We start from the raw sequence: 26,784 nt of genomic DNA on the forward strand, positions 1-26,784 counted from the left end.
AAAACTACTGTAGCTCTTAAATTTTTCTGATGTTCAAGCAACTGTTTCTATGAAATCAAATATGAGGTGCTGTATTATTCTATTTCTAGTTTAAAATTACTAAAATTAAAATTACTAAAATCTGGAAGGGATGGGAGAGGGAAATGAACTACACTTACCAAATTATGATATCCTCATAGTTAAAGCCCAGTTTTTCTTCACTGTGGCCAATATCACAAAGAAGCTGTCAGAAAAACAAAACAAGTATGTATGTGTTGTATATTTTTACATGTTTATATACATTATATGTTTACACTGCGAAATAAGGTATTTTTATGGAATATTTTGAAAACTATGATTCTACTGTTCAAATAGGCAGCTTTATTTATATCATCTTACTATTTCTCATTTGCTCTGCCAGTTTTAAGTTTCTTTAATCTTTTATCTTTCCTGCCTTTTAAAAACTCATTTGTTTTCTATTATTCCATTTTCCTTCTCCATAATTTACTGTTTTAAAAATGGTTCTTTTAGTGGTTACTACTAAGACTACAACATGCATTGTTGACTCATCTAACAAAAAGTATCACTTCACAATGTCCTCAATAATCCCAGAATCTCACACTTTAATTTTACTTTCCCCCCTCACATTTCACTTTACAATTGTATTTTCTATCTTTTAAAAACTATACTGTATTACTGTTTTTGAACAGTATTTATCAATTGAACAGTCAATATCAATTTATATTTATTCACATATTTGCCCTTTTTATTATTCATCATTTTAACGGTTCCTTAATGGGATATCTTCCTTCTACCTGAAGAACTCTGTTGTTGCTGTTGACTTGTTTTGTTAGTGTTTTGATTTAATTTTAGACCAGGTTGCTGGTAATGATTTTCTTGTTTTTTATTTCTCTGGAAATGATTTTTTTTTTTTTTTTTTTTACATTCAAGTTTGAAGAATATTTTGCTGGATATTTAGAATTTTAGGTTAGCTGCTATTTTCCTCCAACAGTTTCAAGATGGCTTCCATTGTTTCAGTTGTGAAGTCTGCCATCAGAGTTATTGCTGACTCTTTTGAATGTCATTTATTTCTCAGACTCTTTTTTTTTTTTTTTTTTTGAGACGGAGTCTCACTCCATCACCCAAGCTGGAGTGCAGTGGCGCGATCTGAGCTCACTGCAAGCTCTGCCTCCCAGGTTCAAGTGATTCTCCTGCCTCAGCCTTCGGAGTAGCTGGGATTACAGGTGTCTGCCACCACGCCCGGCTAATTTTTGTATTTTTAGTACAGACGGAGTTTCGCCATGTTGGCCAGGCTGGTCTCGAACTCCTGACCTTAGGTGACCTGCCTGCCTAAGCTTCCCAAAGAGCTGGGACTACAGGCGTGAGCCACCGCACTGGGCCTCTCAGACTCTTTTTTTTTAAGACGGAGTTTTGCTCTTGTTGCCCAGACTGGAGTGCAACGGCGCAATCCCGGCTCACCGCACCCTTCGGCTACCACAACCTCCCTCTCCCTCGTTCACGCGATTCTCCTGCCTCAGCCTCCCTAGTAGCTGGGATTACAGACATGCCACCAAGCCTGGCTAATTTTGTATTATTAGTAGAGACAGGGTTTCTCCATGTTGGTCAGTCTGGTCTCGAACTCCCGACCTCAGGTGATCCGCCTGCTTTGGCCTCCCAAAGTGCTGGGATTACGGGCATGAGTCACAGTGCCCAGCCTCTCAGACTCTTTTTAAGACATCTTTCCTTAGCTTTGGTTTCCAGCAATCTTATTACAATGTTTCTAGGTGTGGTTTCCTTTGTAGCTATTCTGCTTAGGGTAAACAAAACTTCCTAAATCTCTGGGCTGATCTATTTCTGCAGTTTTGAAAAATTCTATACAATATATTTTCAAAACTACTTCTGTCCAAACTCTCCTTCTGGTAATTCAATTAAATGTATGCCAGATCTTTTCATGTGTATCACAAATCTGTAAATCCTCTTTTGTTTTTTTCCATTTTCTTTTATCTCAATGCTTCAGCTGAATATTTTCTATAACCTGTTTTCTGATGTGTCTAATCTTCTATTACATGTATCTAATGAGTTTTTAAATTTAGATACTGTATTATTCTCTTCTTGAATTTCCATTTAATCTTTTTAGTCATTCCAATGTGCTAATGAAATTCTTCATTTCACATCAATTTCTTCCATACATCCTCTATGTTCATGACATAGTTGTTACTGAAAGTAGGTTTCATCTAATACACCTGAATGATGTGGATCATCTCTGGATCCGTTATTAGCTGTTTTCCCTTTCAGTAACGTAATCCTGTCCTTTGGTGGCTCCTCAGTCTTTGATTGTATCTAAAAACTTGCAAAGATTTGATGGTGTTACCTGTCTCCACAGAAGGTTCAGCCTTCTTTCTGTTAAGCCACTAGATGGTGTTGAGTCCACATGAGGGGGCTGTCCTGGTAAAACCAGGCCTACCTCTGCTTTCTGCTTGCCACCTGAAGTTTCAACTGAAAGCCTATTGTTAAGAAACCTCGTACAAGGCAGATGAAAAATTTAATTTTTGTTTTGCAAACTCCATTCCTGATTTTCAAAGATTTTCCACTTAGGTTTTAAGTTTCTCATCCCAGGTAGCCCCAGGATTAAACAACTGAATTGAGGGGAGAATCTCCTCACGCTTGATGCACCTAGGACTCCACCAAAACCTGTGTGCTGTTTTGTCTTTCAGCAACAGTATTCCTGGGCCTAACGCCTGAATCCTGTTTCCTGCCCACACTTAACATCAGCAAGTGTCCCCTGGGAAAAAGTTGTTGAAGCAGCTTACTTGTACAAGATTCTCCCTTTTCTGAAAAGTTGGCATCTGCACTTATTGTTGCCCGAGCAGCTGCCTGCTGCCTTCAAACAGGTTTTCCTAGTTTTCATTGAGAGCGGTGGTCTAATACTAGCTATATGGATCCCACCTGGATGAATATATGCCTGTTTAATCTAGGTATGAGTTTGGAGAATTGACTTTTACCTGAAAGTTATGTATAATGTCCTTAATTGATTTATTGGGGCTAACTGAACTGGATTAAAGAGAAGATAAATCATGTATTTAACACTGAAGACCAAGAAGGGTCTCCAAAGTGCTAATAATATTCTTTCTCAGTATGAAGTTATAAACACTGTAACCATACAGTATAAAGCAACCAAAGTGATCAACATATCACATCACATCTATGAGAAGAATGGACCCTAAGAAAAAGTTGATCATAGAAGTTTACTACCCTGTTGGTAGGATAACTATAAAAATTTCCTGTCCAATTTTTTCTTTACAGGAAAAAAGGGGAGGGGAGGAGGTCCCAAATACAATAGGATAGGAGACAGGGCCAGAATAGCTGCTATCAGATATTGCAACACTGCTGATATTACAATACTGGTATTCCTTAAAATTTTGATATGACGAACAAAGAGTATAAATAATGTTTTTCTTTTGTTTTTACTGTCTTGTACAGTATTGCAAGTAGTTAAAAATTTAAAAGAATGCATTTTTATACATACATATTTAAAACAATAACATAAAAATTTCTAAGTTTTGAGATAAAACTTCTATACCTCTAAAAAACCAACCATATACCTAAAATTAAAAGTGACATAATGTGTTAGTAAAAAATATTTACAACAAGTACGGTAAGAAAAAGGTTAAGGCACTGTATGTAGTTTGCTAGGGCTACTATAACATATATCACAGACTGGGTGGCTTAAACAACAGAAATTTACTTTTTCATAATTCTGGAGGCCAGAAGTCTAAGATCAAGGTGTTGGCAGGGTTGTTTTTTTCAAAGTCTCTCTCCTTGCCTTACATATGACTATTTTCTGTATCTTCCTATGTGTATGTCTGTCTCCTAATCTACACTTTTTTAAGAGGTTATACTGGATTAGGCCCACCCACCCATATGACCACATTTTTCCTTAATTACCTTTTTCAAAGGCCCTATCTCCAAATACAGTCACATTCTGAGGTATTGGAGGTTAGAAATTCAACACACAAATTTTGACGAGACACAATTCAGCTCATAGCATTCCATCTTCACCTAGCAAACTAATACAGATCCTTATATTGAAACAAATTGAAGAAAGACTTCTCAGGACCCCAAAGGAGGACAGGCAAAGAAAATGTACAAGGATTTTACTGAAGAAATATAATTGACAAATAAATATGACATATATTCATTTATCCTAAAACCCAACTCAAATGAATTGCAAAGTTCTACTTAAAACTCACAAAAATGGCAAAATATTGTTTTAAATATTATTGCATAACATTATTGTAAATATTTCAAAAAATAGTTTAAAATATTGTATATTACTATAATACTGTTTTTAGATATATTGCAAAATATTATTTTAAATATTATTATATATTGGTAATGGGATTGAAAACTGAAAATATCTTATAAACTAAATTGGAAAGATGCATTAAGATCAAGATCCACTTTTGGAGATTTATGTATTTTAAATTATTTTATTAATATAAAGTAGGTTCAAGTATAAGATGCTTATGACATTATTTACAACATTAAAGAAACAGAAATAAAATGTTTGTAAAGGAGGAACTTTATGAGGCCATTAAAATAATATATAATAAGAAAAAATATGCATAATCTATTGCTAAGTAGGGAAAAGATTCCGTAAGATACATTTCTTAAAGACACACTTTAAAAAAAAGTGTATACATTAAAATTGAACACCTAAAATTTAACAAAAAAGAAAGTAGAATCACAGATAATTTATTCTCCTCTGCATTTTTGTGTATTTTATAAATGTTCACAATTAAACATGTATCACACCATGTAGGAACAGTTTTATATATAGCACTGATGAATATACACAGAAGTAACAATTATTGACTGTTAATCTTCTCAACCCTAGTAGTATTTCTGTACATGAAAACAACTGAGGCTTAGAGAGGTTAATATGACTTCCTAAGGCCACAAAGGTAATTAAGTGGTAAAGCTGGAAATCAGATCAAACCAGTGTGAGGCCAGAGCCCACTGTGAAAAACATTACTACAATTTTATATTGAAATTATTTACACAGGGTTGGGGATGAGGGGAAGTAAAAAAACAACTGAATATTACCATCTTATTTCATTTCTCCAGCCTCAAATGTGGCATCAAGAGTCTGGAGAACTGCACCCTGGCTATATATATACATAAAACAAATAAGAAAATTTAACTATTGTTTTCTCCAGAACTGCTAACTAAAAATATACCATAAAAAAACTGCCCATTTCAAAGAATGAAAACATAAACAACTGCACTTTCACTACTTAAAATAAATTATTAGTTTTAAAGATTTCTCACATATTTCAGAATACTAGCATTATCACTATGTGGTACCATACATGAATAAGAAAGAAAACTATGGTCACTAGCTATGATTACTTCATCCTTGGGAATATCCAAATATAAATAATATAGAAAAATTAAAGTTAGAATTTGTTTATATCAACATACAAAATATTGTGCTTTTAAACTGGGAAAAAATGTCACTTTCTTAAATTATAATTTACACATATCAACTCAACTGCTTAAAAAGGCAGTATTTCCATTCTTCTGCTACAGGAACAGTGAATGTTAATAAAATGAAAGGTTGTAAAATTCTACCAGTATACAAAGTCTTGTCCTTTAAAGGGTTGTTTTTTCCCGTAAGTGTATACTTGACTCTCATTTCCTGCATTATGTTTCTCGTATTTGCCAACCTTGTAGAAAACTATAGATTCAGAGAACACAATTTTCTTTCTTTTTTTTTTTTTATTTGAGACGGAGTCTCGCTCTGTCGCCTGGGCTGGAGTGCAGTGGCCAGATCTCAGCTCACTGCGAGCTCCGCCTCCCGGGTTTACGCCATTCTCCTGCCTCAGCCTCCCGAGTAGCTGGGACTACAGGCGCCCGCCACCTCGCCCGGCTAGTTTTTTGTATTTTTTAGTAGAGATGGGGTTTCACCGTGTTAGCCAGGATGGTCTCGATCTCCTGACGTCGTGATCCACCCGTCTCGGCCTCCCAAAGTGCTGGGATTACATGCTTGAGCCACCGCGCCTGGCCTAATTTTCAAATTATCTACCTTCTCAGACCAGAAAAATATATGACCATTTACCACTTAACATTTCCTAGAGTTAGCAGTTTTAGTGAAAAAGTTAAACAAAATTCAAAGGTATTATAATCTTAAAAAACAAACATGCACAATTTAAAAAGTGTATAGAGGTGTATCATTTTCTGATTATTAATGTTGATGCATTTCAATTGCAAGAAAAATTTTTGAGAAAGATGCTGAATCAGCTGGAAACTGGAAAATCATAAATAACTAAAAAGAACAATTATGGCAGAAACACAGTATATTTGTTATTAATTAGTGCCTATTTTCCAGAGATAGTAAATAGAATTCAACAATGGTAAAATGCTTTCAGGTTGTTTCCAGGACTGTATAAGAGGGCTTTAATCAGTCTTAAATGAAAAACCTTTTGAATCAGAATTATCCCAAGCAGTGATTAAACTTTCTATGTGTAACTAAATTCACATATATATTGGGAATAAGAAAGAAGATAGTAATAGAATTCTAAATTTTGGATTATCAAAGAAATATACTTTTACTGTTAATCACTAAGAGTTCACATATAGATCTCAAAATATTATAAGAATGACTTTGATACAAATTTCTTGTGATGACTACCTTACTAGTTATCTCCTAATTTACAAAACCAAACCCTAAGGTAAACATTAATCTCTTTAGCTTTTTCTGTATGTGATACGGTTTGGCTCTGTGTCCCCACCAAAATCTCACCTTGAATTCTAATAATCCTCACGTGTCAAGGGCAGGACCAGGTGGAGATAACTGAATCATGGGGGCGGTTTCCACCATGCTGTTCACATGATAATGAGTTCCGTCTATGACCATATCACCCTGAACACACCCAATCTCATCTGACAGTGAGTTCTCACGCTATCTGCTGGTTTTATAAAGGGCTTCCCCCTTTGCTTGGCACTCATTTTTCCCTCCTACTGCCATGTGAAGAAGGATGTGTTTGATTCCCCTTCCACTATGATTGTAAGTTCCCTGAGGTCTCCCCAGCCATGCAGAACTGTAAGTCAATTTAACCTCTTTCCTTTATAAATTATCCAATCTTGGGCAGTTCTTTATAGTACTGTGAGAACAGACTAACACAGTAAACTGGTACCACAGAGAGTGGGGCACTGCTGTAAACATACACGACATGTGGAAGTGACTTTGGAACTGGGTAACAGACAGAGACTGGAATAGTTTAGAGGGCTCAGAAGAAGACAGGAAAATGTGGGAAAGTTTGGAACTTCCTAGAGACTTGTTGAATGGCTTTGATCAAATTGCTGATAGTGATATGAACAATGAAGTCCAGGCTAAGATGGTCTGAGATGGAGATGATGAACTTGTTGGGAAGTGGAATAAAGGTGATTCTTGCTATGCTTTAACAAAGCGACTGACAGCATTTTGCCCCTGCACTAGAGATCTGTGAACTTTGAACTTGAGAGAAATGATTTAGGATATCTGGCGGAAAAAAATTCTAAGCAGCAAAGCATTCAAGAGGTAATTTGGTTGCTCTATAAAGCATTCAGTTTTATATATTCACAAAGATACAATTTGGAATTGGAACTTATGTTTAAAAGTGAAGCAAAGCATAAAAGTTTGAAAACTTTGCAGCCTGATGATGCAACAGAAAAGAAAAATTTCTCCTCCATTTTCTGAGGAGAAATTCAAGCTGGCCACAGGAATTTGCACAAGTAACAAGGATCTGAATGTTAGTTACCAAGACAACAGGGAAAATGTCTCCAAGGCATGTCAGAGATCTTCATGGCAGCCCCTCCCATCACAGACCCAGAGGCCTAGGGGGAAAAAGTGGTTTCCTGGTCAGGGCCCAGGGACTTGCTGCTTTGTGTAGTCTTTAGTGCCCTGTATCCCAGCTGCAGCTAAAAGGGGCAACACAGAGCTCAGGCAGTTGCTTCAGATGGTGCAAGCCCCGAGCCTTGGCGATTTACACATGGTGTTGGGCCCGTGGGTGCATAGAAGTCAGGAACTGAGGTTTGGGAACCTCCGTCTAGATTTCAGATGGTGTATGAAAATGCATGGATGTCCACACAGAAGTGTGCTGCAGGGGTGGAGCCCTCATGGAGAACCTCTGCTAGGACACTGCGGAAGGGAAATATGGGGTTGGAGCTCCCACACAGAGTCCACACTGGAGTACTGCCTAGTAGAGCTGTGAGAAGAGGGCCACTATTCTCCAGATCCCAGAATGGGAGATCCACCGACAGCTTGCACTGTGCACCTGGAAAAGCCACAGGCACTCAATTCCAGCCCATGAAAGCAGACAGAAGGGGGTGCTGTATCCTGCAAAGCGACAGAGGCAGAGCTGCCCAACGCTGTGGGAGCTCACTTCTTACATCAGCGTGACCTGGATGTGAGACATGGAGTCAAAGGAGAACATTTTGGAACTTGAAGGTTTAATGACTGCCCTATTGAGTTTTGCACTTGCATGGGGCCTGTAGTAGTTCTTTCGTTTTGGCCAATTTCTCCCCTTTGGAATGGGAGTATTTACCCAATGCCTGTACCCTCACTGTATCTAGGATGTAACTAACTTGCTTTTGATTTAACAGACTCATAGGCAGAAGGGACTTGCCTTGTCTCCAATGAAACTTTGGACTTGGACTTTTGGGTTAATGCTGGAATGAGTTAAGACTTTGGGAAACTGTTGAAAGGGCATATTTGTGTTTTGAAATGTGAGGACATGAGACTTTGGAGGGGCCAGGGAAGAATTAAAAGGTTTGGCTCTGTGTTCCCACCCAAATTTCACATTGAATTGTAATAATCCTCATGTGTCAAGGGTGGAACCAGGTGAAAATACTTGAATCATGTGGTCATTTCCTCCATGCTGTTCTCATGATAGTGAGTGAGTTCTCATGAGATCTGAGAGAACTCACTATCACTGCTTTTATAAGGGACTTCCCCTTAAAAAGTCCTCTGAGAGAACTCACTATCAGTGGTTTTATGAGGAGCTTCCTTCCCCCTTCACTCAGAACTCATTATCTCTCCTGCCACCATGTGAAGAAGGACACGTTTGCTTCCCTTTGCACCATGATTATAAGTTTCCTTAGGTCTCCCCAGCCTTGTGGAACTGTAAGTCAATAAAACATCTTTCCTTTAATTACCCAGTCTCGGGCAGTTCTTCACAGCAGTGTGAGAATGGACTAATATACTATGAAAGACACAAGAAGAAACAGAAGAACACAGAGTGAGTTAAAACATGGGCATCCTGTGAAGCCTCTACTAATAATCGAGTTGCTAATTAATCTTCAACCATTAGGCAGCAGTTTTGTCACTACTATTTTAGCCATTACTGGTGACATCCTATCTCCTATATTAATGTAAGTCATTAAAATGTAATTCTGTCTACCCTATTTCATAGGCTTGTTATTATATATTATGAACAAATCATTGACTATGTTTAGAAATTGTTAAAGACATTACAAAATGTAAGAATTAGCGTTAACAGTCACATAAAATGCTAAATTATTAGACACCACACTTTTCATTGGGTTTGGCACTCCCCATGCCATCCATGCATTTTTTTAATTGGCTATGGGTCACAGCGCCTAGCTAAACATGACCAAATAACATCAGAGTTCATATACAAAGATGTTAAGAGAGCGTACTCTCTGCTTTTCAAGACTAGAAGTATTAAGGATGATGTATCTTATCTTAGTCCCATGGAAAGTGTTTACCTGAGAACGAAGACAACCTGAAAGAAAATAGGAATGAAAAGTAGAATGGCAGCATGTAACTGACAGTGTCTCAACCCCTGGGTTGTCTTGTCTGAAATTAGGATCCAACATTTGATATTCCTAATTATGTACACAAGTAACTTCTTTATATTTTAGCTAAGATGAATTAGGTTTGCTGAATTTGTTACTTATAATCAAGTTAAACATTCAGTATCTTAAGTTCACAATTATTTTATGAGTATAACATGTTAAACTTAACATTTTTATACAAGCAAAACAAATACTATTATACAAATCTTATTTTAAGATGGGTTAAAGACTTTGATAATGTCACTGGTTTGCCTACTAAAATCCACGTCCATCCTCAGTTAATCAATCTGTTATTTGTTACAATAAATCTATATGACTTTCTTACACGAATACTAAAATATTCAAAAAGGGCTATAAACAATTATATTCTGACAAAGATTACAACAGAACCGTAAATTATCTCCAAGTATTAAAAATTTGTCTGTTTATTAAAATGATCATGTTTTAAAAAATGTAATGACTAGTTAAAACTAGGTAGTTCTAAATGCTACTCCCGTTTTACTTGTATTACTTTGAAGGTTAAATAGCTCTTCCAAATAAGCAAAAGAAATAACAACCCTAATTTTAAAAAACGTTATCTCACATATTAGAATTCCATGGCAGTCTTTCACATGGCAATTTAGACATAAACACACACACACACAGCTACAAAAAAAAGTAGATTGATATGTACAGAAAAGGAAAGCATCCTACGATATATCGGGATGTGGAAAGCAGCAAACTGCAAGTCAATATACGTATACATACACAGATATATATACACATACACATTTATATACACATATATCACATTCTCATTTAAAAAATACCTTTTTGCATATACATCTACAGTCATGCACTGCATAACGACTTTTCAGTCAATGATGGATCACATGTACGACTGTGGTACCATAAGATTATAATACTATATTTTTACTGTATCTTTTCTATGTTTAGACACTTACCATTGTGTTACAACTGCCTACAGGATTCAGTACAGTAATATGCTTTACAGATTCATAGCCTAAGAGCAACAGACTATACCATATAGCCTGGACATGTAGTACACTACACCATCAATGATTGTGTAAATACACTCTATGATGTTCACAAAACGATGAAATCACCTAATGATACATTCCTTGAATATATCCTGGGTAATAATGGTAAATAAATGATGTATAACTGTATAATAAATGGCAAATAAACTGAGCACAATAATAAACTCTTCATTTTGTTTAGCTCATTTAAATATCACAATTCCCAAGAAAATACACACATACATTTATATTTATAATTATACCAGAAAAGGATAAATACTTTCTAGTGGTTACCGCTGGAGAGTGGTATTTCTGTCAGAACAGGGAGGTGGGTGGGAAGGGTATGAAAGGGAAGAGTTTCACTTTTTATCATATATTCTTCTGTACCATTTTAATTTTTTTATACTCAGCTTATACCTTAAAGTTTTTAAAAAGCAGAACAAAATAAATATTCCTTTAAAGCTTCTTTTAATGTAAATATATGAGATTAAGTATAGGAAAAGAGAACTTTTAAGATATGAAAGAGTTGAAATATTTTCATCTTTAAAAAGCAGGTCTTTAGATTATGAGCATGTTGTCAGTTTTAAAAATAGAATACTAAGATTATATTCATCAGCAGTCTGTTATACACATTACTTTATCCAGTGAGATGATGTCAGAAGGCAAGCATGGGTGTGTGACATTCACATGGTTAAAGGATCACATCACTAGCTCCCTTTCTTTATACCTTAAAAGGAGGTTTAGTTTTGAAGCTGAAGTTCACCCTATACAACATTTTAATGTCACTGTTCTAGTAAGATAAATTAATCCTAACAGGCTTATACTTAATAACAAAACAAATGCCAGTAAAAACAAAAACTCATATTTAAAATGCATCATCTTCCCAATCTAATACCATTAATTAAACACATATTATGTGACACACTTTGGAGTAGAGAGGGATATGAGGGTGGAAAAATAAACATTATGTATTTTTTTGTGTTTGAGAAACTCGGTTTAATAACAGAGCAACCTACAATAAATAATAAAACAGGTAAAATTTAGTAGGCATATCTATCAACTAAATGGAAACACAGAAGAGGGTGGCAAACAAACTCCACTAGTCCTGGTATCATAATTATTTTTCTTATTTTCTTATTCTATAGAGCTATTCTTAGAAATCTCTGAGAATTCCTAAATTTTACTCAATAAGCAAATGAATGAATTTACAGGTTTTATAGGAATACTAGTTACCTAAATATTTATAAACTTAGGTCTCTAACAAATGGAATTCAAGACACAGTACAATTAAATTCAGTGTTTGTTTTGTGCTGCATATTTGAATAAATTTTATAATAAAATCTACACACAATTTATTTACAGAAATGGTCCTTAATGGGGGGCAATTTTGTCTCCCAGGGAACATTTGGCAATATCTGGAGACATTTCTGCTTGTCACAACTGGTTTGGGGCGGGGGTGCTACTGGCATCTAGTAGGTAGAGGCCAGGGACAATGCTGAACACCCTAAAATACACACAGCAGCTTCTCAAAACAAATAATAATCTAGCTCAGTTTGTTAGTAATGCCGGCACTGAAGAACCCTGATTTACAGTAATAGTTTACCAATTGACAACTCAAACTATTAAGCAGACTCACCACCTTATAGTCAGCTAAAAAACTAGAGAGGTGACAAAAAGAACAAAAAAACACAAAAACCAAACATGAGGTTGAATCAAGGCACCGCCTATTACAGAGCACATATTATGTGCCAGGCACTAGACTGAGACCTTGCCTCTACAGAAAGCAAGATTACCTCTGAGTAAAGAAATCTGCCTAAGATTGCCCTGACAGTTAATCACAGTTGTGCTTCAAGTCTCCATCTGTTTGATCTAAAGCTCGTGCTTTTCCCAGCACATCACTAAGAGTCAAAACAGATTTTATCAAGTCCAAAGTTCATGGACTCTATTCAGAGGACAGCCCCTAAGATCGTGACTCAGGGCGTACTCACTCTTAGAATAGACAAATTCTAATAAGTTTGGCTATCAGGATTTTAAAATCATAGCAACATAGCAAAGAAAGGGGCTGCTGCAAAGCTTGCACCAAGGCCAGAGGGATATATGAAAATCATTTTTTAAAGGATATGGTAAAACAAAAAACAAACAAGACTACAAAAAGTACAAAAGTTTAGAGCCTTCATTACAGAGATGTATCACTGCACACTCTACAGTGGTACAACAGAGAAAAGGAAGGAGAGGGGAACAGAAAAGGGGGCAAAGGGACTGAGAAAAGATGGAGGACGAGAAAGGTGACAAGGAAGGGTGAAGAAAGAAGAGTGAGAAGATGAAGAGGGGAAAAAGGAAGAAGTAGAGAAGGGATGAGAAGGAGTAAAGGCAGAAGAGAGTCGGGGAGCACAAATCAAGAAAGAAAGAGGAGGTGGAGTGAATAACTTAGTGAAATACTGTGGGGGGGAAATTTAGACCGACAGAAAACAAGGAAACTGGAGAGAGAAGAATAAAGAAAAAAGGGAAACTAATCCTCATGCAAGAGAACCTGGGACCCAGACAGAAATAAATGAGAAGGGAGAATAAGAGGTGTTCAACAGATTCCTAGAAATGAAGGCTTTTAAGCCACTCCTGTTCCAAAAAGCTGTGTATCTTCACTGTCCAATGTGGTTACTAGCTACTAGTCGCAAGTGGCTATGAGCACTGGAAATGTGGCTAGTCTTATAAACTTGCTTTCAAAATTTTAGTATGAAAAAACAGCAAAATAACATTTAATAATGTTTTATACTAATTACATCAAATGATAATGTTTTAGATATACTGGCTTAATAAAAATATTAAAAATTAATGTCATGTTTCTTTTTACTGTTTTAGTATGGCTACTAGGAAATTTAAAATTACATATGTGGCTCACGTTATATTTCTATTAGGCAACACTATTCTAGATTTTTAACACTGCTGTAGGGCCCATGCTGGTAACAAAGTAAAATAACAGGAATTACTCCCTTTTCACCTCCATCCCCAACTTTCAGAATCCTAATTGGCAAGAGATGTGGAACTATATATCAAGGTGTCCAAACTTGGTTATAACAGCAATCATAACTGCAAACAGGACACAGACCTCTATTATAATTGTTTTTAATGGTTAAAACTAAGGAAGTGAGGCTTATTTGAATTAAGTGAAGATTGGTGAAATAAAATTGTAAAATTTAATAAAAGACAATGAAACTAGAAGATGCATTTTGCAACCCTGGAACAATGTTGGAGTCTTAAAGATGTGACATTATCTCACCACCATGTTGAAGAAAGATGTTTGAAGACTTTCATTACATTCACTCACACTACAAAATACAGAAACATATTTCTGAAAGCCCATTCTCCAGTACCTATTCAATGTTTTTAAAAGTTTTTTTTAAAAAATGACTTTCTCATCCCTCATACAAAATCATTTTCTCATCTCTTATATATTAAAAAAGAGCCAGAATATTTTAAAACTTCACTAATGAAAAATAAATGCCTATGTGCTCGCTTCCCTAGCTATAGAAAAAAACTCAACCTATATTTATTGCACTATACTACATAAAAAAATTGTATTACACAGTGACTATATTCTCATCCCCTTCTATTTCTATGAAATAAAAATCAAATCCAAGTCACAGTTCAATTACTTAAAGAATATTTGGAAGGATTAAAACAGTGCAGCTCAAACTTGAATGTACACATACGTTTGCTTGAGACTTTTTATTGAACTGTAGATCCTGATTTAGTAGGTCTGGGGTGGGGCTAAAATAGCACATTTTCAAACAAGCTTCAAGGCGATACCAATACCGATGAACTGTGGATATTTTGAGTAGCAAAGGGTTAAAACATAAAATAATTCTTTCATCAAAAACAATTTATATTTGATATACTAAAAGGTAAGGGGAACGTTATCCCAAAGACCCATTCTGTTTTCTATTTTAGGGTATCTCCCAAAATAGCAGGCATTTTAGTGTTTGCATGAATTGGCTGTCCAGCATTACAAGGCTGAGAAATATACCAATCCACTCATCAAACTCAAGAATTCTGGGCTGCTATTAGAGATCAAATCAATGTTTATTTGGGACCAGGGCCCCTACAATTTGGGCTCTAATTTAGATCCAAATAATGAGGATACAACATCAGGAAAAGAGAAAGTTATAATATAGTTCTTTGGGTTTATGGCTATATTTATTAAATATGGCACACATATGTAGTTAAATATGAATACTTACAAGCATACTTCATTTTATTGAGCTTCACAGATGCTGTGTTTTTTACACATTGAAGGTTTGTGGCAAACCTGCATCAAGCAAGTTCATTGGTGCCATTTTTCCAAACGCATGAGCTCACTTTGTGTGTCTGTCACATTTTGGCAATTCTTACAATACTAAAAATGTTTTCATTATTATTACTGTCTGTTAGGGTGATCTATGATCAGTGATCCTCAATGTAACTATTATCATTGTTTTGGGGCAAGATGAACTGGACCCATATAGGACGATGAACTTAATAAATACGTGTTCCAACTGCTCCACCAACTGGCTGTTTCTGTCTCTCCCTCTCTCCTTGGGCCTATTTCCTCAGATACAATACTTAGTAAAATTGGGCAAATTAATAACACTATAATGGCCTCTAAGTGTTCAAATAAAAAGGAGAGTCAACCATCTCTCGCTTTAAATCACAAGTTAAAGATTGAGCTTAGTGAAGAAAGTCCAGAGAGGCCTCTTGTGACAAACAGGTAGCCAAGTTGTGAATGCAAAGGAAAAGTTCTTGACGAAAATTAAAAGTACTACTCCAATAAACACACAAATAATATGAAGGCAAAACAGACTTACTGCTGATAGAAAGTTTTAGTGGTCCAGATAGAAGATTAAACTGGCTACCAACATTCCTTTAAACTAAAGCCTAACCCAGAGCAAGCAAGGCCCTAACTCTCTTAAATGTTATGAAGGCTGACAGAGGTGAGGAAGCTGCAGAAGAAAAGTGTGAATGGTTCATGAGGTTAAAGGAAAGAACCCATCTCCATAACATAAAATGGCAAGGTAAAGCAGTAGGTGCTGATACAAAAGCTGCAAAAAGTTATTCAGCAGACACAGCTAAGATCACTGACCAAGGCAGCTACACTAGACAACAGATTTTCAACGCAGATCAAACAATCTTCAACTGGAAGAAGATGCCATCGAGAACTTTCATAGCTAAAGAGAAGTCAATGTCTGGCATCAAAGCTTCAAAAGACAGGCTGACGCATGTCTGGGGCTAATGCAGCTTGTGACTTTAGATTGAACCCAATGATCATTTACTATTCTGAAAATCCTAGAGATATTAAGAATTATGCTAGAGCTGCTTTGTCTCTGCTTTACAAATGGAACAAGGCCTGGATGACAGCACATCTGTTTACAGCATGGTTTACTAAATATTTTAAACGTACTGTTGAGAAAACAGTATTTGCTATCGCTCAGGAAAAAAAAAAAAGATTTCTTTCAAAATATTACTGCTCATTGACAATGCACCTAGTCACCCAAGAGATGATAGTCACAAGGAGATTAATGTTGTTTTCATGCTTGCTAACACAACATCCATTCTGCAGCCCATGAATCGGGGAATTGGGGAATAATTTTGATTTTCAAGTCTTATTTTAATGAAATACATTTTGTAACACTACAATAGATAGTAGTAACACTACACAGATAGTGATTCCTCTGATGGATCTGGTCAAAGTAAACTGAAAATCTTCTGGAAAGGATTCATCATTCCAGATGCCATTAAGAACATTCCTGATTCATGGGAGGAAATCAAAATCTCAACACTAACAGGAATTTGGAAGAAGTTTATTCCAATACTCATGGATGACTTTGAGGCATTCAAGGTGTCAGTGGAAGGAGTCACTGCAGACGTGGAAGAAATAGCAAGAGAACTAGAATTAGAGTTGGAGCCTGAAGACGCGACTGAATTGCTGCAATCTCATGAAAAAGCTTTAATGGATAAAGAGTTTCCTCTTATGGATAAGCAAAAACGGGGTTTCATGAAATCTATTCCTGGTGAAGATGCTGTGAACACTGTTGAAATGACAACAAATAATTCAGAATATTACAGAAACTTAGTTGATACAGCAGTGGCAGGGTTTGAGAGGACTAACTCCAATTTTGAAAGAAAAATGAAATGCTATCAAACAGCATTGCATGCTACAGAGAAATCTTTCATGAGAGAAAGAGTCAATGTGGCAAACTTCATTGCTGTCTTATTTTAAGAAATCGCTACAGTCACCTCAACCTTCAGCAACCACTACTCTGATAAGGCAGCAGCCATCGACATTGAGGCAAGTTCCTCCACCAACAAAAAAACCCCCCACAATCTGCTGACGGCTCAGATGACTGTATTTTTTAATCAGTATTTTTAAATTAAGGTACATACATTTTTTTAAACATAATACTATTGTACACTTAACAGACTACACTATAGTATAAACGTAACTTTTTATACTCACCGGGAAACCAAAAAACTCGTGACATCCTTTATTACAGCATTCACTTTATTGCAGTGGTTTAGAATCACACCTACAATATCTCCAATGTATGCCTGTACCATATATTATCAAGTAAAATGAGTAGAAGGCAAAAGAAATGCATCCTTATGTGAATGAAAGGTTGAACTGTAAATTTCTCAGTGATTTTATTCTTTTCTGAACCTACCAAATTTTCTATAACAAAGATGTAATGATTCCATTACACAAATACATTTTTAAGTTTAAGATACACAGGACAAAATCCATGAGAAGCAGGAAAGAAAAGCATTAATGCTGAGTGAATACACAAGAATTTGTATTTAATGATGGTCAAGAAACATTTAGTAAGTGTGGTAAGGAACAAAGAATTTTAGATAATAATAAAAATTCAAGTTACTTACCTTAGTAAAGTTATTCAGATGGCCTAGCTTTCTCATATTTGATACTCCTTGCAATCTGGCCACATTTTGGAGAATCTCTCTTAAGTTATCAGAAGGTTCTAGAAGGAAAGACAAGACAATTTAACATAATTTTTTGAGTATTTTCCCGCTGAAACACATAAAACATGCAGTATTAAAACTTCACAACTTTGGTTCTTGGTTTGAAGTGTTACCCTCCACCCCAAATCTATTAATTTAAATGACTTCAAAGTCTCTGTGATGAATCAAATTAACTTCACATCTCTACTCCCCTATACCCATGGTCCAGCTCTGTATCACTGCCTGGAATTACTCAACCACAAAATCTTAAATATTGCTATTATTTGAATGTGTTCCCCCAAAGTTGTGTTGGAAACTTAAACCACTAATGCAAAGTGTTGAGAAGTGGGACCTTTAAGAGGTGATTAGGTTATGAAGGCTCTGCCCCCATGAATGGATTGTTGAGGAGGAAGTGGGTTATCATGACAGTGGGTTTGTTATAAAAGCTTTTGGCTCCCTCTTGCATGTACCACCCCCACCTTGCTTGTGCTCTTGCTCTCACAAGCATGTCTCCTCTCACCCCACCTCCAGTGCTCTCTTGACCTTCCATTCCAGCATGGGATGACATGGCAAGAAGGCACTTACTAGATAAAGGCCCCTTGACCTCAGACTTCCCAGCCTCCAGAACTGTGAGAAATAAATCTCTGTATTTTATAAATTTCCCAGTTTCATAACAGTTTTATGCTGTTACAGCAGCATAAAACAGACTAAGAAAAATCTCAACATCACAACTTTCACTTGATATTTGTTTGATAGCAAGGCTACAATGTAGTAAAAGGGACCAAACAAACTGTCCCCGTTTGAGTAAACCAAAAAATTAGATAAAATATATAGATGGTCCGTGACTTACAACTGTTAGACTTAATTTTTCAACTTTACATGGTGCCAAAGCAATACACATTCAGTAGAAAATATACTTCAAGAACCCATAAAACCACTGTTTTTCAGTATAGTACTCAATATACTGCATGAAATGTACAACATCTTATAATATAGGCTTTGTGTGAGATAGTTTTGCCCAACTATAGGTTAATGTAAGTGTTCTGAGTATATTCAAGGTAGGCTAGGCTAAAGTAAGATGTTTGGTAGGTTAGGCACATTAAATGCATTTTTGACTTAAGACATTTTGAACTTACAATGGATGTATTGGGATGTAACCCCACCAGTGAGCTGTGGAACTTTAAGCTGCTTAACATATGTGTAACTGGAAACCCCAAAGGAAAGAAAGAATTGAGGGAACAGAGCAATTACTTGAAGAAATGATAGATAAAAGCCACCCAGCCTTCCCAGGCCTCTTGCAAACATGGCTCCTGTCCCCTGCCAGGTGCTGCCAGTGGTGTTTCTGCTGTCGTACTGCTCTATCCTGTGCAACTAGAATGCCATCAAAATGCCCTTGCATCAGACCCATGGGGGGAGCTGGAAATTGCTGCTGTTCATTGTTTTGTGTTGCAGCTAAAGGCCTGGCTGCCCCAGAGCAGCACCTTCTGAACCATTCACTATTACCTGGTAGCTGGGGGACAGATGGAGGTGGGGTGCAGCCAGGTGGTGGACTATTTGGAGGGAGACACAAAACTGCTTCTAAGAAATGACACAGGAACATCTTAACTAACAAAAGCATCAGACAAACTTAACCATGAATGGCCGGAAACCCATTCACCCTCAAGATGCTTTCCTGAGCACCCACTGTGGGATAGGGATAAACTTGCTGCAACTGAAGGAAGCAGTGTAATGTCTAGTAATTTGGAGTTTCACCTGGAGCGACCCAAATCCTCATAAGAGAGAGAAAGCACCTAATAAAATCTTCTTTGCAAAAAAAGAAAAAAGTGATGGATGAAAACTTTCCAAATTTGATGAAAACAATAAACCAGTAAAATGCTCATCAAGCCCCAATCATAAGAAACATGCAGAAAACTTTCAGACCTAGGCAGATTATAATCAAATTGCTCAAAACCACTGATGGAGCTAATTTTAAGAGTAGCCAGATTAAAAAAAAAAAAAAAAAAAAAAAAAAAAAAAGAAGAAAAAAAAAAAAAAAAAAAAAAAAAAAAAAAAAAAAAAAAAAAAGATAACGGCGGATTTCTTATCCAAAACAGGACAAAACAGAAGACAGTGAAGCAACATCTTTAAAGTAATGAAAGAAAAAAAATACTTGCTTTACAAAAACAAGCCAAGAAAACTAGACCTAGGCAGATTACAATCAAATTGCTCAAAACAACTGATAGAGAAAAATCTTAAAAGTAGCCAGATTAACAACAACAAAAAAAAGTTACATAAAGCAAAAAAAAAACAAAAAAGGATAACAATGGATTTATTGTCCAAACAGAAGACAGTGAAGCAACATCTTTAAAGTAACGAAAAAAATGCTTTAAAAATACACTTTACAAAAACAAGCCATGGGCCAGATATGGTCTTACAGGCAGTAGTTTGCCACCTCTGGAATACAATGTCAATTTCTTCAGATGGCTATAAACTACTAAAATCTTCGCCATCCTATTTAAATAAAAACAAAAGCACAATTTTTAAAATACATTATCAAGTTTTTGATATTTTAGTTTAAGAGCCATTATGACTTCCTTTGAGACTTATCTGTTAACACAAACTCAAGGAATTGTTTGTTTTGAATTAGTGTTTTCCTCACCTAATGAAACTGTTTACATTGTCCTGTTTAAATTTAGCTTGTGTCTGCCTACCTTACTCCATTCTTTTATACAGGGTGTTGTCTATGACAACAAATGTGGTGTCAAAGAACTAAGTACACTACTTAGCTATTTCCAATTGCTTTGAAGTTGCTATATGCTGAGATTAGTCATTTGATTTTCATGACAGACGAAATATTTTTAACGTAAATAAAATTCAATCTTAAGTGATTTAGCATGGCAGTCCCCAACCTTCTGGACACCAGGGACGGGTTCTGTGGAAAACAATTTTTCCATGGACCCGAGGTGGGGATGGTTTTGGGATGAAACTGTTTCACCTCAAATCACCAGACATTAGATTCTCATAAGGAGGGCATAACCTAGCTCCCTCACATGTGCAGTGCACAATAGGGTTTGTGCTCCTATTAATTATCTAATGCTGTTGCTGATCTAACAGGAGATGGAGCTCTGGCAGTAATGCTCACTCCCCCGCTGCTCACCGCCTGCTGTGCAGCCGGGTCCCTAGCAAACCACAGACCTGTACCAGTCCAGGCTCAGGGGCTGGAGACTTACGGTTTAGCATATGTCTTTATACTTAGTGATTCTGGGGAGTTATTTTGAAAGTTGAATGATCCATCACTGAGTGAGACTGGATCTATTAAAAAGAATTACAAGGGGCCATGAATAGGTCACTGTTAGTATTTAGTCGTATCTTTTCACTACTATAAATTGTATCTGTTTGAAAAGACTGTAGGCGAAAAATTATAAGCAAGTCAATGGCATTAACATGACTTAACTATATTTGAGAAGTTCATAAAAATTTTATAACAACGCTTTAGATAATTTAGGACCTATGGTAGTTTGCAAAGTCAGCGTGGAGGTTCATAGAAGCTAGTGTGAAACGCATCTAATGGAAATGTATAATCTAAACATTTTACTTCAATTTATCATTAGCTTGTCAGGCAGCAAACAGTAAGATTTACTTGTGACAATATAGTTACTGCTATCTGATCTAACAGTTACGATGATTAGTCTGAAAAGATAGATTCCTTACAAAGGTTTGCAAATTTTTAAATACGGCTTATTTTTTGGGTACAAACTGATTGCAGACATTTTTTTAAAACCACAATCTTGTTACAAAGCAAAATCTTGCATCTAAGTGTATTCATTCAACAAGTATTAACTGAATAGCTATTATGATCAGGTACTGTTTTAGGTACTGGAAATACAGCAATAAACAACACAACTCCCTCTCTAATGTATCTAACATAGACGTGGAAGAAAACTGATGACAACAACAAACTGCATGTACATAATTTAAAAACTCACAGGTGGTGGTAACTCAACAATGAGTCAAGTGTTTGCCTAATGAAGATGTTATCCTTCTTAACTCAAACCAAAATGAACCAGCCTTTCTCCTTCCCTCTCCTCAAAGCTTTCTCCTTTATATAATTACCAAGAACCTCCACCTCCCAGACAGTATTTGGCTTCCCAGATCAACTAAAACAGTATTAGGACCATTTTAGACACTGAATTACTATCTAACATTCATGTGGTACAATGCTGCTCTGAGGGACTTTTTAACTTGAAATAATAGGTTAAGTTTCCCTGGTAATAAAATGAGAAATCTCTGCTTTCTTCTTTACCTGCTAGACCAGGGACCGAAAAACATTCTCTGTAAAGAACCAGGTAAAGTATTTTAGGCTTTGCAGGCCATAAGTCTCTGTTGCAGCTATGCAACTCTAAAGTTTTACATCAGAAAGCAAGTATAGAAAATTGACTTTTCAGGTGTATTAGTCAGTTCAGTATACTATAAAACTAAGTAATGGAGACCGAACGGCTTATTCAACAACAGAAGCTTATGTCTCACAGTTCTGGAGGCTCCAAGTCCAAGATCGGGGTGCCAGCATGGTCAGGTCCTGGTTCCTCTTTCAGGTTGTAGACTGCCAATTTCTCACCATCTCCTCACATGGTGGGGAAAGGGGCTAGAGGGCTCCCTGGGGTCCCTTTTATAAGGGCACTAATTCCATTGGTGAGGGCTTCACCCTTATAACCTAATTACCTCCTAGGGGCCCCACCTCCTAATACCAATACATTACGGGTTAGGATTTTGACATATGAATTTTTGAATGACACAAACATTCAGTTCATTGCACTGCTCCAATAAAACAAACTTGGCTCTCGAGCTGCAGTCTGTCAACCATTAGAGTGTCAACACTTACACTGGTAAGCAAGCTGATTGACATGGTTTTTATAAGGGGGATAGAATGAATAGATATGGAAATGCAAAAGAAATTTAAAGAGAGGTTTACTTGTCTCTATTTCTTCCTGCTCACAGTGTTTCCAATTTTCCTTCTCTAAAACTGTCTACTGATAACAGCAATATGTGAAAAGTATAAGGTCTGAAATGAGATAATCTAAGATGATATTCTCTGAAGCCTTAAAGTTTAGAAAACCATGGCTGTACGAGAGAAAAAAGGAAAAAACAACCAGACACAGTTGCTTACACCTGTAGTCCCATCTACTCAGGAGGCTGAGGTGGGAGGACTGCTTAAGCCCAGGAGGTCAAGGCTGCAGTGAGCAGTGATCATGTCACTTGTACTCCAGCCTGGGCAACAGACCGTGTCTCAAAAACAAAACAAAACAAAAAAAAAAAAAAAGGAAAAATTAAATGTAGGTAGCTTGCTATGATAGGCAACTACTCAAATGGAAGGAAGCAAAATACAAAAGAACCACTAGAATTACAGTGGTTCTTTTCTTCATATTGTGTAGACTGTAAATACTACATGTATTCCTGATAAATCTCTCTGGAGGTAATGCAATAACTGCAGCAATTCTAACTATCCAGTGATTTAATACCTTCAGTTATAGAGCTGAATACAATTGATTTCAACCATCTTTAATTTGATCTGTCTTCTCCTGTCCTTCCATCGAGGAGTTGCCTATTCTGCTTGTGACACTGTAGATACGTTGTGGTATTGTTTTTAATAGACGACCTAAAAATATAATGTATGGCTGGGCACGGTGGCTCATGCCTGTAATCCTAGCACTTTGAGGGGCAGAGGCGAGTGGATCACCTGAGGTCAGGAGTTTGAGACCAGCCTGATCAACATGGAGAAACCCCGTCTCTCCTAACAATACAAAATAAGCTGGGCGTGGTGGTGCATGCCTATAACTCCAGCTACTTGGGAGGCTGAGGGAGGAGAATCACTTGAACCCGGGAAGCGGAGGTTGTGGTGAGCCGAGATTGCACCACTGCACTCCAGCCTGGGCCACAAGAGCAAAACTCCGTCTCAAAAAAAAAATAAAAAATAATGTATTACTCTCACATACTAGTTACTGCATATTATTAAGAAAAACAAAATACAGATTTAGAAGAGAAACCAAAATGTCAAGAGATTTATTTTCTTAACTTTACACTGCCTTATATGTTTTTGGAAGGAGGACTGTATAAAACTTTAAGTATAGCTGAAAAGGGATAGGGTTAACACTTAATTTACCCCAAAGGAGATGATGCAAGGCTATTCAAGGATTCTTGCAATTAGGAAAGTATATACATCAAAAATATTTTCAGAGAAGTTAATTTTAGGTGGCAAAAATTACTGATGATTTATTTTTATGTCTTGGACTATATTTTACAACTTCTCTAAATGAGTATTAAAAAAATACGTACAAAATGAGAGGAAATAAAAAAAATGAAGACTTCATGGCTCTGATTAGATTAAAATAATTAATCTCTTTATATTGCTTTTATAAGGAAAAATGGAAAAAGCAGTTTAAAATAAATATAATAAATGTAAGTGTAATGTTTTATATGTGCTTCACTATCATGTATTGTATGACACGTATATAGTATTCACCAGAGTATTACATATTAACGTCACCATAAGTTACACGTATTTATGTTGAAGTTTATTTTTTGGAGTACTTCTGATGTTACATTATTTTATAAACATTTTGAAAAATAAAAAAGTCAAATAAAATTTTCAAAAATTACTAACACTTCCATCCTGCAGAAGCATGTTTACATATCAATGTTAAATATTTTTCTAAGTATACAGAATAGAAAGCAGTCTTAATTAGTAAAAAGTTAATTATCTCACGTAAGTATCTAATCCTCTGCTCATCAAAAGACTATTAAGAAAATGAAAAGACAATCTACAAAATGGGGAAAAAACATTCACAGCACAAACATCAGATGAGATTTTAATAACCAATATATGACTATCATCTACAAATCAACAATAAAATAACCCATGTAAAAACAGGTAAAAGATTTAAACAGATGTGAAAGCAAAAGAGGGTAAGAGGCCAAAAAGTATGAGAAAAGGTGCCTACCATCATTAATTAACAGGAAAATGAAAATTAAAACCACAGAAGTACCATTACACACATATAAGAATAGCTAAAATCAAGAAGAATGACAACATCAAATGTTGGAGAGGCTATGGAGCAACCGGAATTCTTACACACTGTTGGAGGAGCATTAAATGTTACAATCACTTTAAAGAACAGTTGGCAATATACATCTGTCAATATTATGATTCTGTAATTTCACTCTCAGTTAAAAATATATGACAACAAATATACTTGTACAAGAATATTTATAGCAGCCTTATTCATAACAGTCCCAAACTGGAAACAACCCAAATGTCCATCAACAAATGGATAAACAAATTGTAGTATCTCTACATACTGGAATATTAATCAAAAATAAAGAAAAAAAATAGAGCTATGTGCAGTGGCTCATGCCTGTAATCTCAGCATCTAGGGAGGCTGAGGCAGGAGGATCCCTTGAGGCCAGGTGTTCGAGGCTACAGTGAGCTATGAATGTGCCACTGCACTCCAGCCTGGGTGCCAGAGCAAGACCCAGTCTCTTAAAACAAAAACAAAACAATATTAATAAGAAAAAAACAAACTACTCATACATACAACATAGATGAATTTCAAAAATGTTAAGAAGCCAGATATAAGAGTATATATATATATTGTATCATTCTATTTGTATGCAATGCAAATATAAGCAGAGGTAATCTATGATGATAGAAGTCAGACAGTGATTGTTGGAAGATAAAGTAACCAACTGGAAATAGGCAAGGGGGTTTAGGGAAGGGGATAAACATATGTTATATCTTGTTTGAAAGTAGTAGATAATTACTGAATGACACTTAAATGCATACTTAAAATATGTACATTTTGTGTTAATTTCAGCTCAACAAAGATTGCATAAAACTCTTTACATATTTAAACACACACATATACACACAAAGATACATAATACATAAACCACCAAGAGAAAACTAATGTATAAACCATTATTCACTAATTATTCATTTATTTATTTCTTGGCTCAATTCTGTGTATGTGCACATGTACACACACAGATGGATATGCTGATATGTGTGTAAACATTAATATAAAATTGGCTTCAATATATGCTGCTTTATACTTGCTGCAATAAACTATATTGTTGTTATCTTTACCTGTCAATAAATACACAACACAAAATTTATTTTTAAATAAATCTGAGTCCATGTACATAAAGTAAATTAATGACCAAAAAATGCTGGCATGCACATGCTACTTGGGAGTAATGGAAAGGAAAAACACCTTTGGAATAAAAAAGAACTGAATTCAAGTCTAGCTTATTCACCCCCAAACCATGTAGCCTTGGCTAAATTACTTAACTTCATGAGCATCCATTTTCTCATAGGTAAAGTGGAAATATATACCTACTTTAAAAATGCTCTTGCAAAATGTGAGATATAACTTCCTTAGCACAATGCCTAGCCCATAACAGCTACTCAATAAATAATAACTATAATTAAAAGTTATTTGTTTAGCATAATCAATTTTCATGGAGCAATCATGTGAAAGTTATACAGCTGGCCCAGGCAAATGTTTAACACATTAGTCTGTTTAAATTAACTTTTATTATATGAGGGTTTTAGTGGTATACTCCTTTCATGATCCAAGATTAATTCGTTTTTAAAGTAGAAACATTAATGACCTTCCAGAGCTATATTAATGATTACATTAGATATTCCATATAGAAATATTCAACCCATAAAGTGCTATACAGATACTAGAAATTATGACCCTCTTTCTTTTAGTTTAGTCTGAATTACCTGAAATCATTTAATATGCAGGTAGAATTTGTTTTGCTTATATAACATATGACATACTTTTTGATACATAATTCTAAAATTATTATTAATGAAACCTCAAACAAATCCCTAAAGAAACTATTTTTTCAGTCATGCAACAGTAGTAAATTATAATAAATTAAAGGAGTCAGTACAAAT

General features: G+C 35.8%; 1 protein-coding gene and 1 pseudogene across 9 annotated transcripts in view; one reads left to right on the forward strand and one right to left on the reverse strand.

Moving 5' to 3' along the window:
- RICTOR (RPTOR independent companion of MTOR complex 2) overlaps positions 1-26,784 on the reverse strand; it is a 128,943-nt gene that overhangs the window by 63,972 nt on the left and 38,187 nt on the right. For 8 of the 9 annotated variants that reach the window (XM_021939311.2, XM_003899598.5, XM_021939315.1 and 5 more), the window contains 2 exons: positions 17,766-17,863; positions 159-223 (listed from right to left, as the gene is read on the reverse strand). In XM_021939311.2, coding sequence (XP_021795003.1) covers positions 159-223; positions 17,766-17,863 — 163 coding nt within the window. Of the gene's footprint in view, positions 1-158; positions 224-17,765; positions 17,864-21,052; positions 23,037-26,784 lie in introns of those variants that run through there. The other variant, XM_021939312.2, reaches the window with a different exon arrangement.
- Positions 19,115-19,460, forward strand: LOC116274884 (annotated as a pseudogene).

This window comes from Papio anubis, chromosome 5 (genome assembly GCF_008728515.1).
Source record: "Papio anubis isolate 15944 chromosome 5, Panubis1.0, whole genome shotgun sequence".
NCBI classification, from domain to species: domain Eukaryota; kingdom Metazoa; phylum Chordata; class Mammalia; order Primates; family Cercopithecidae; genus Papio; species Papio anubis.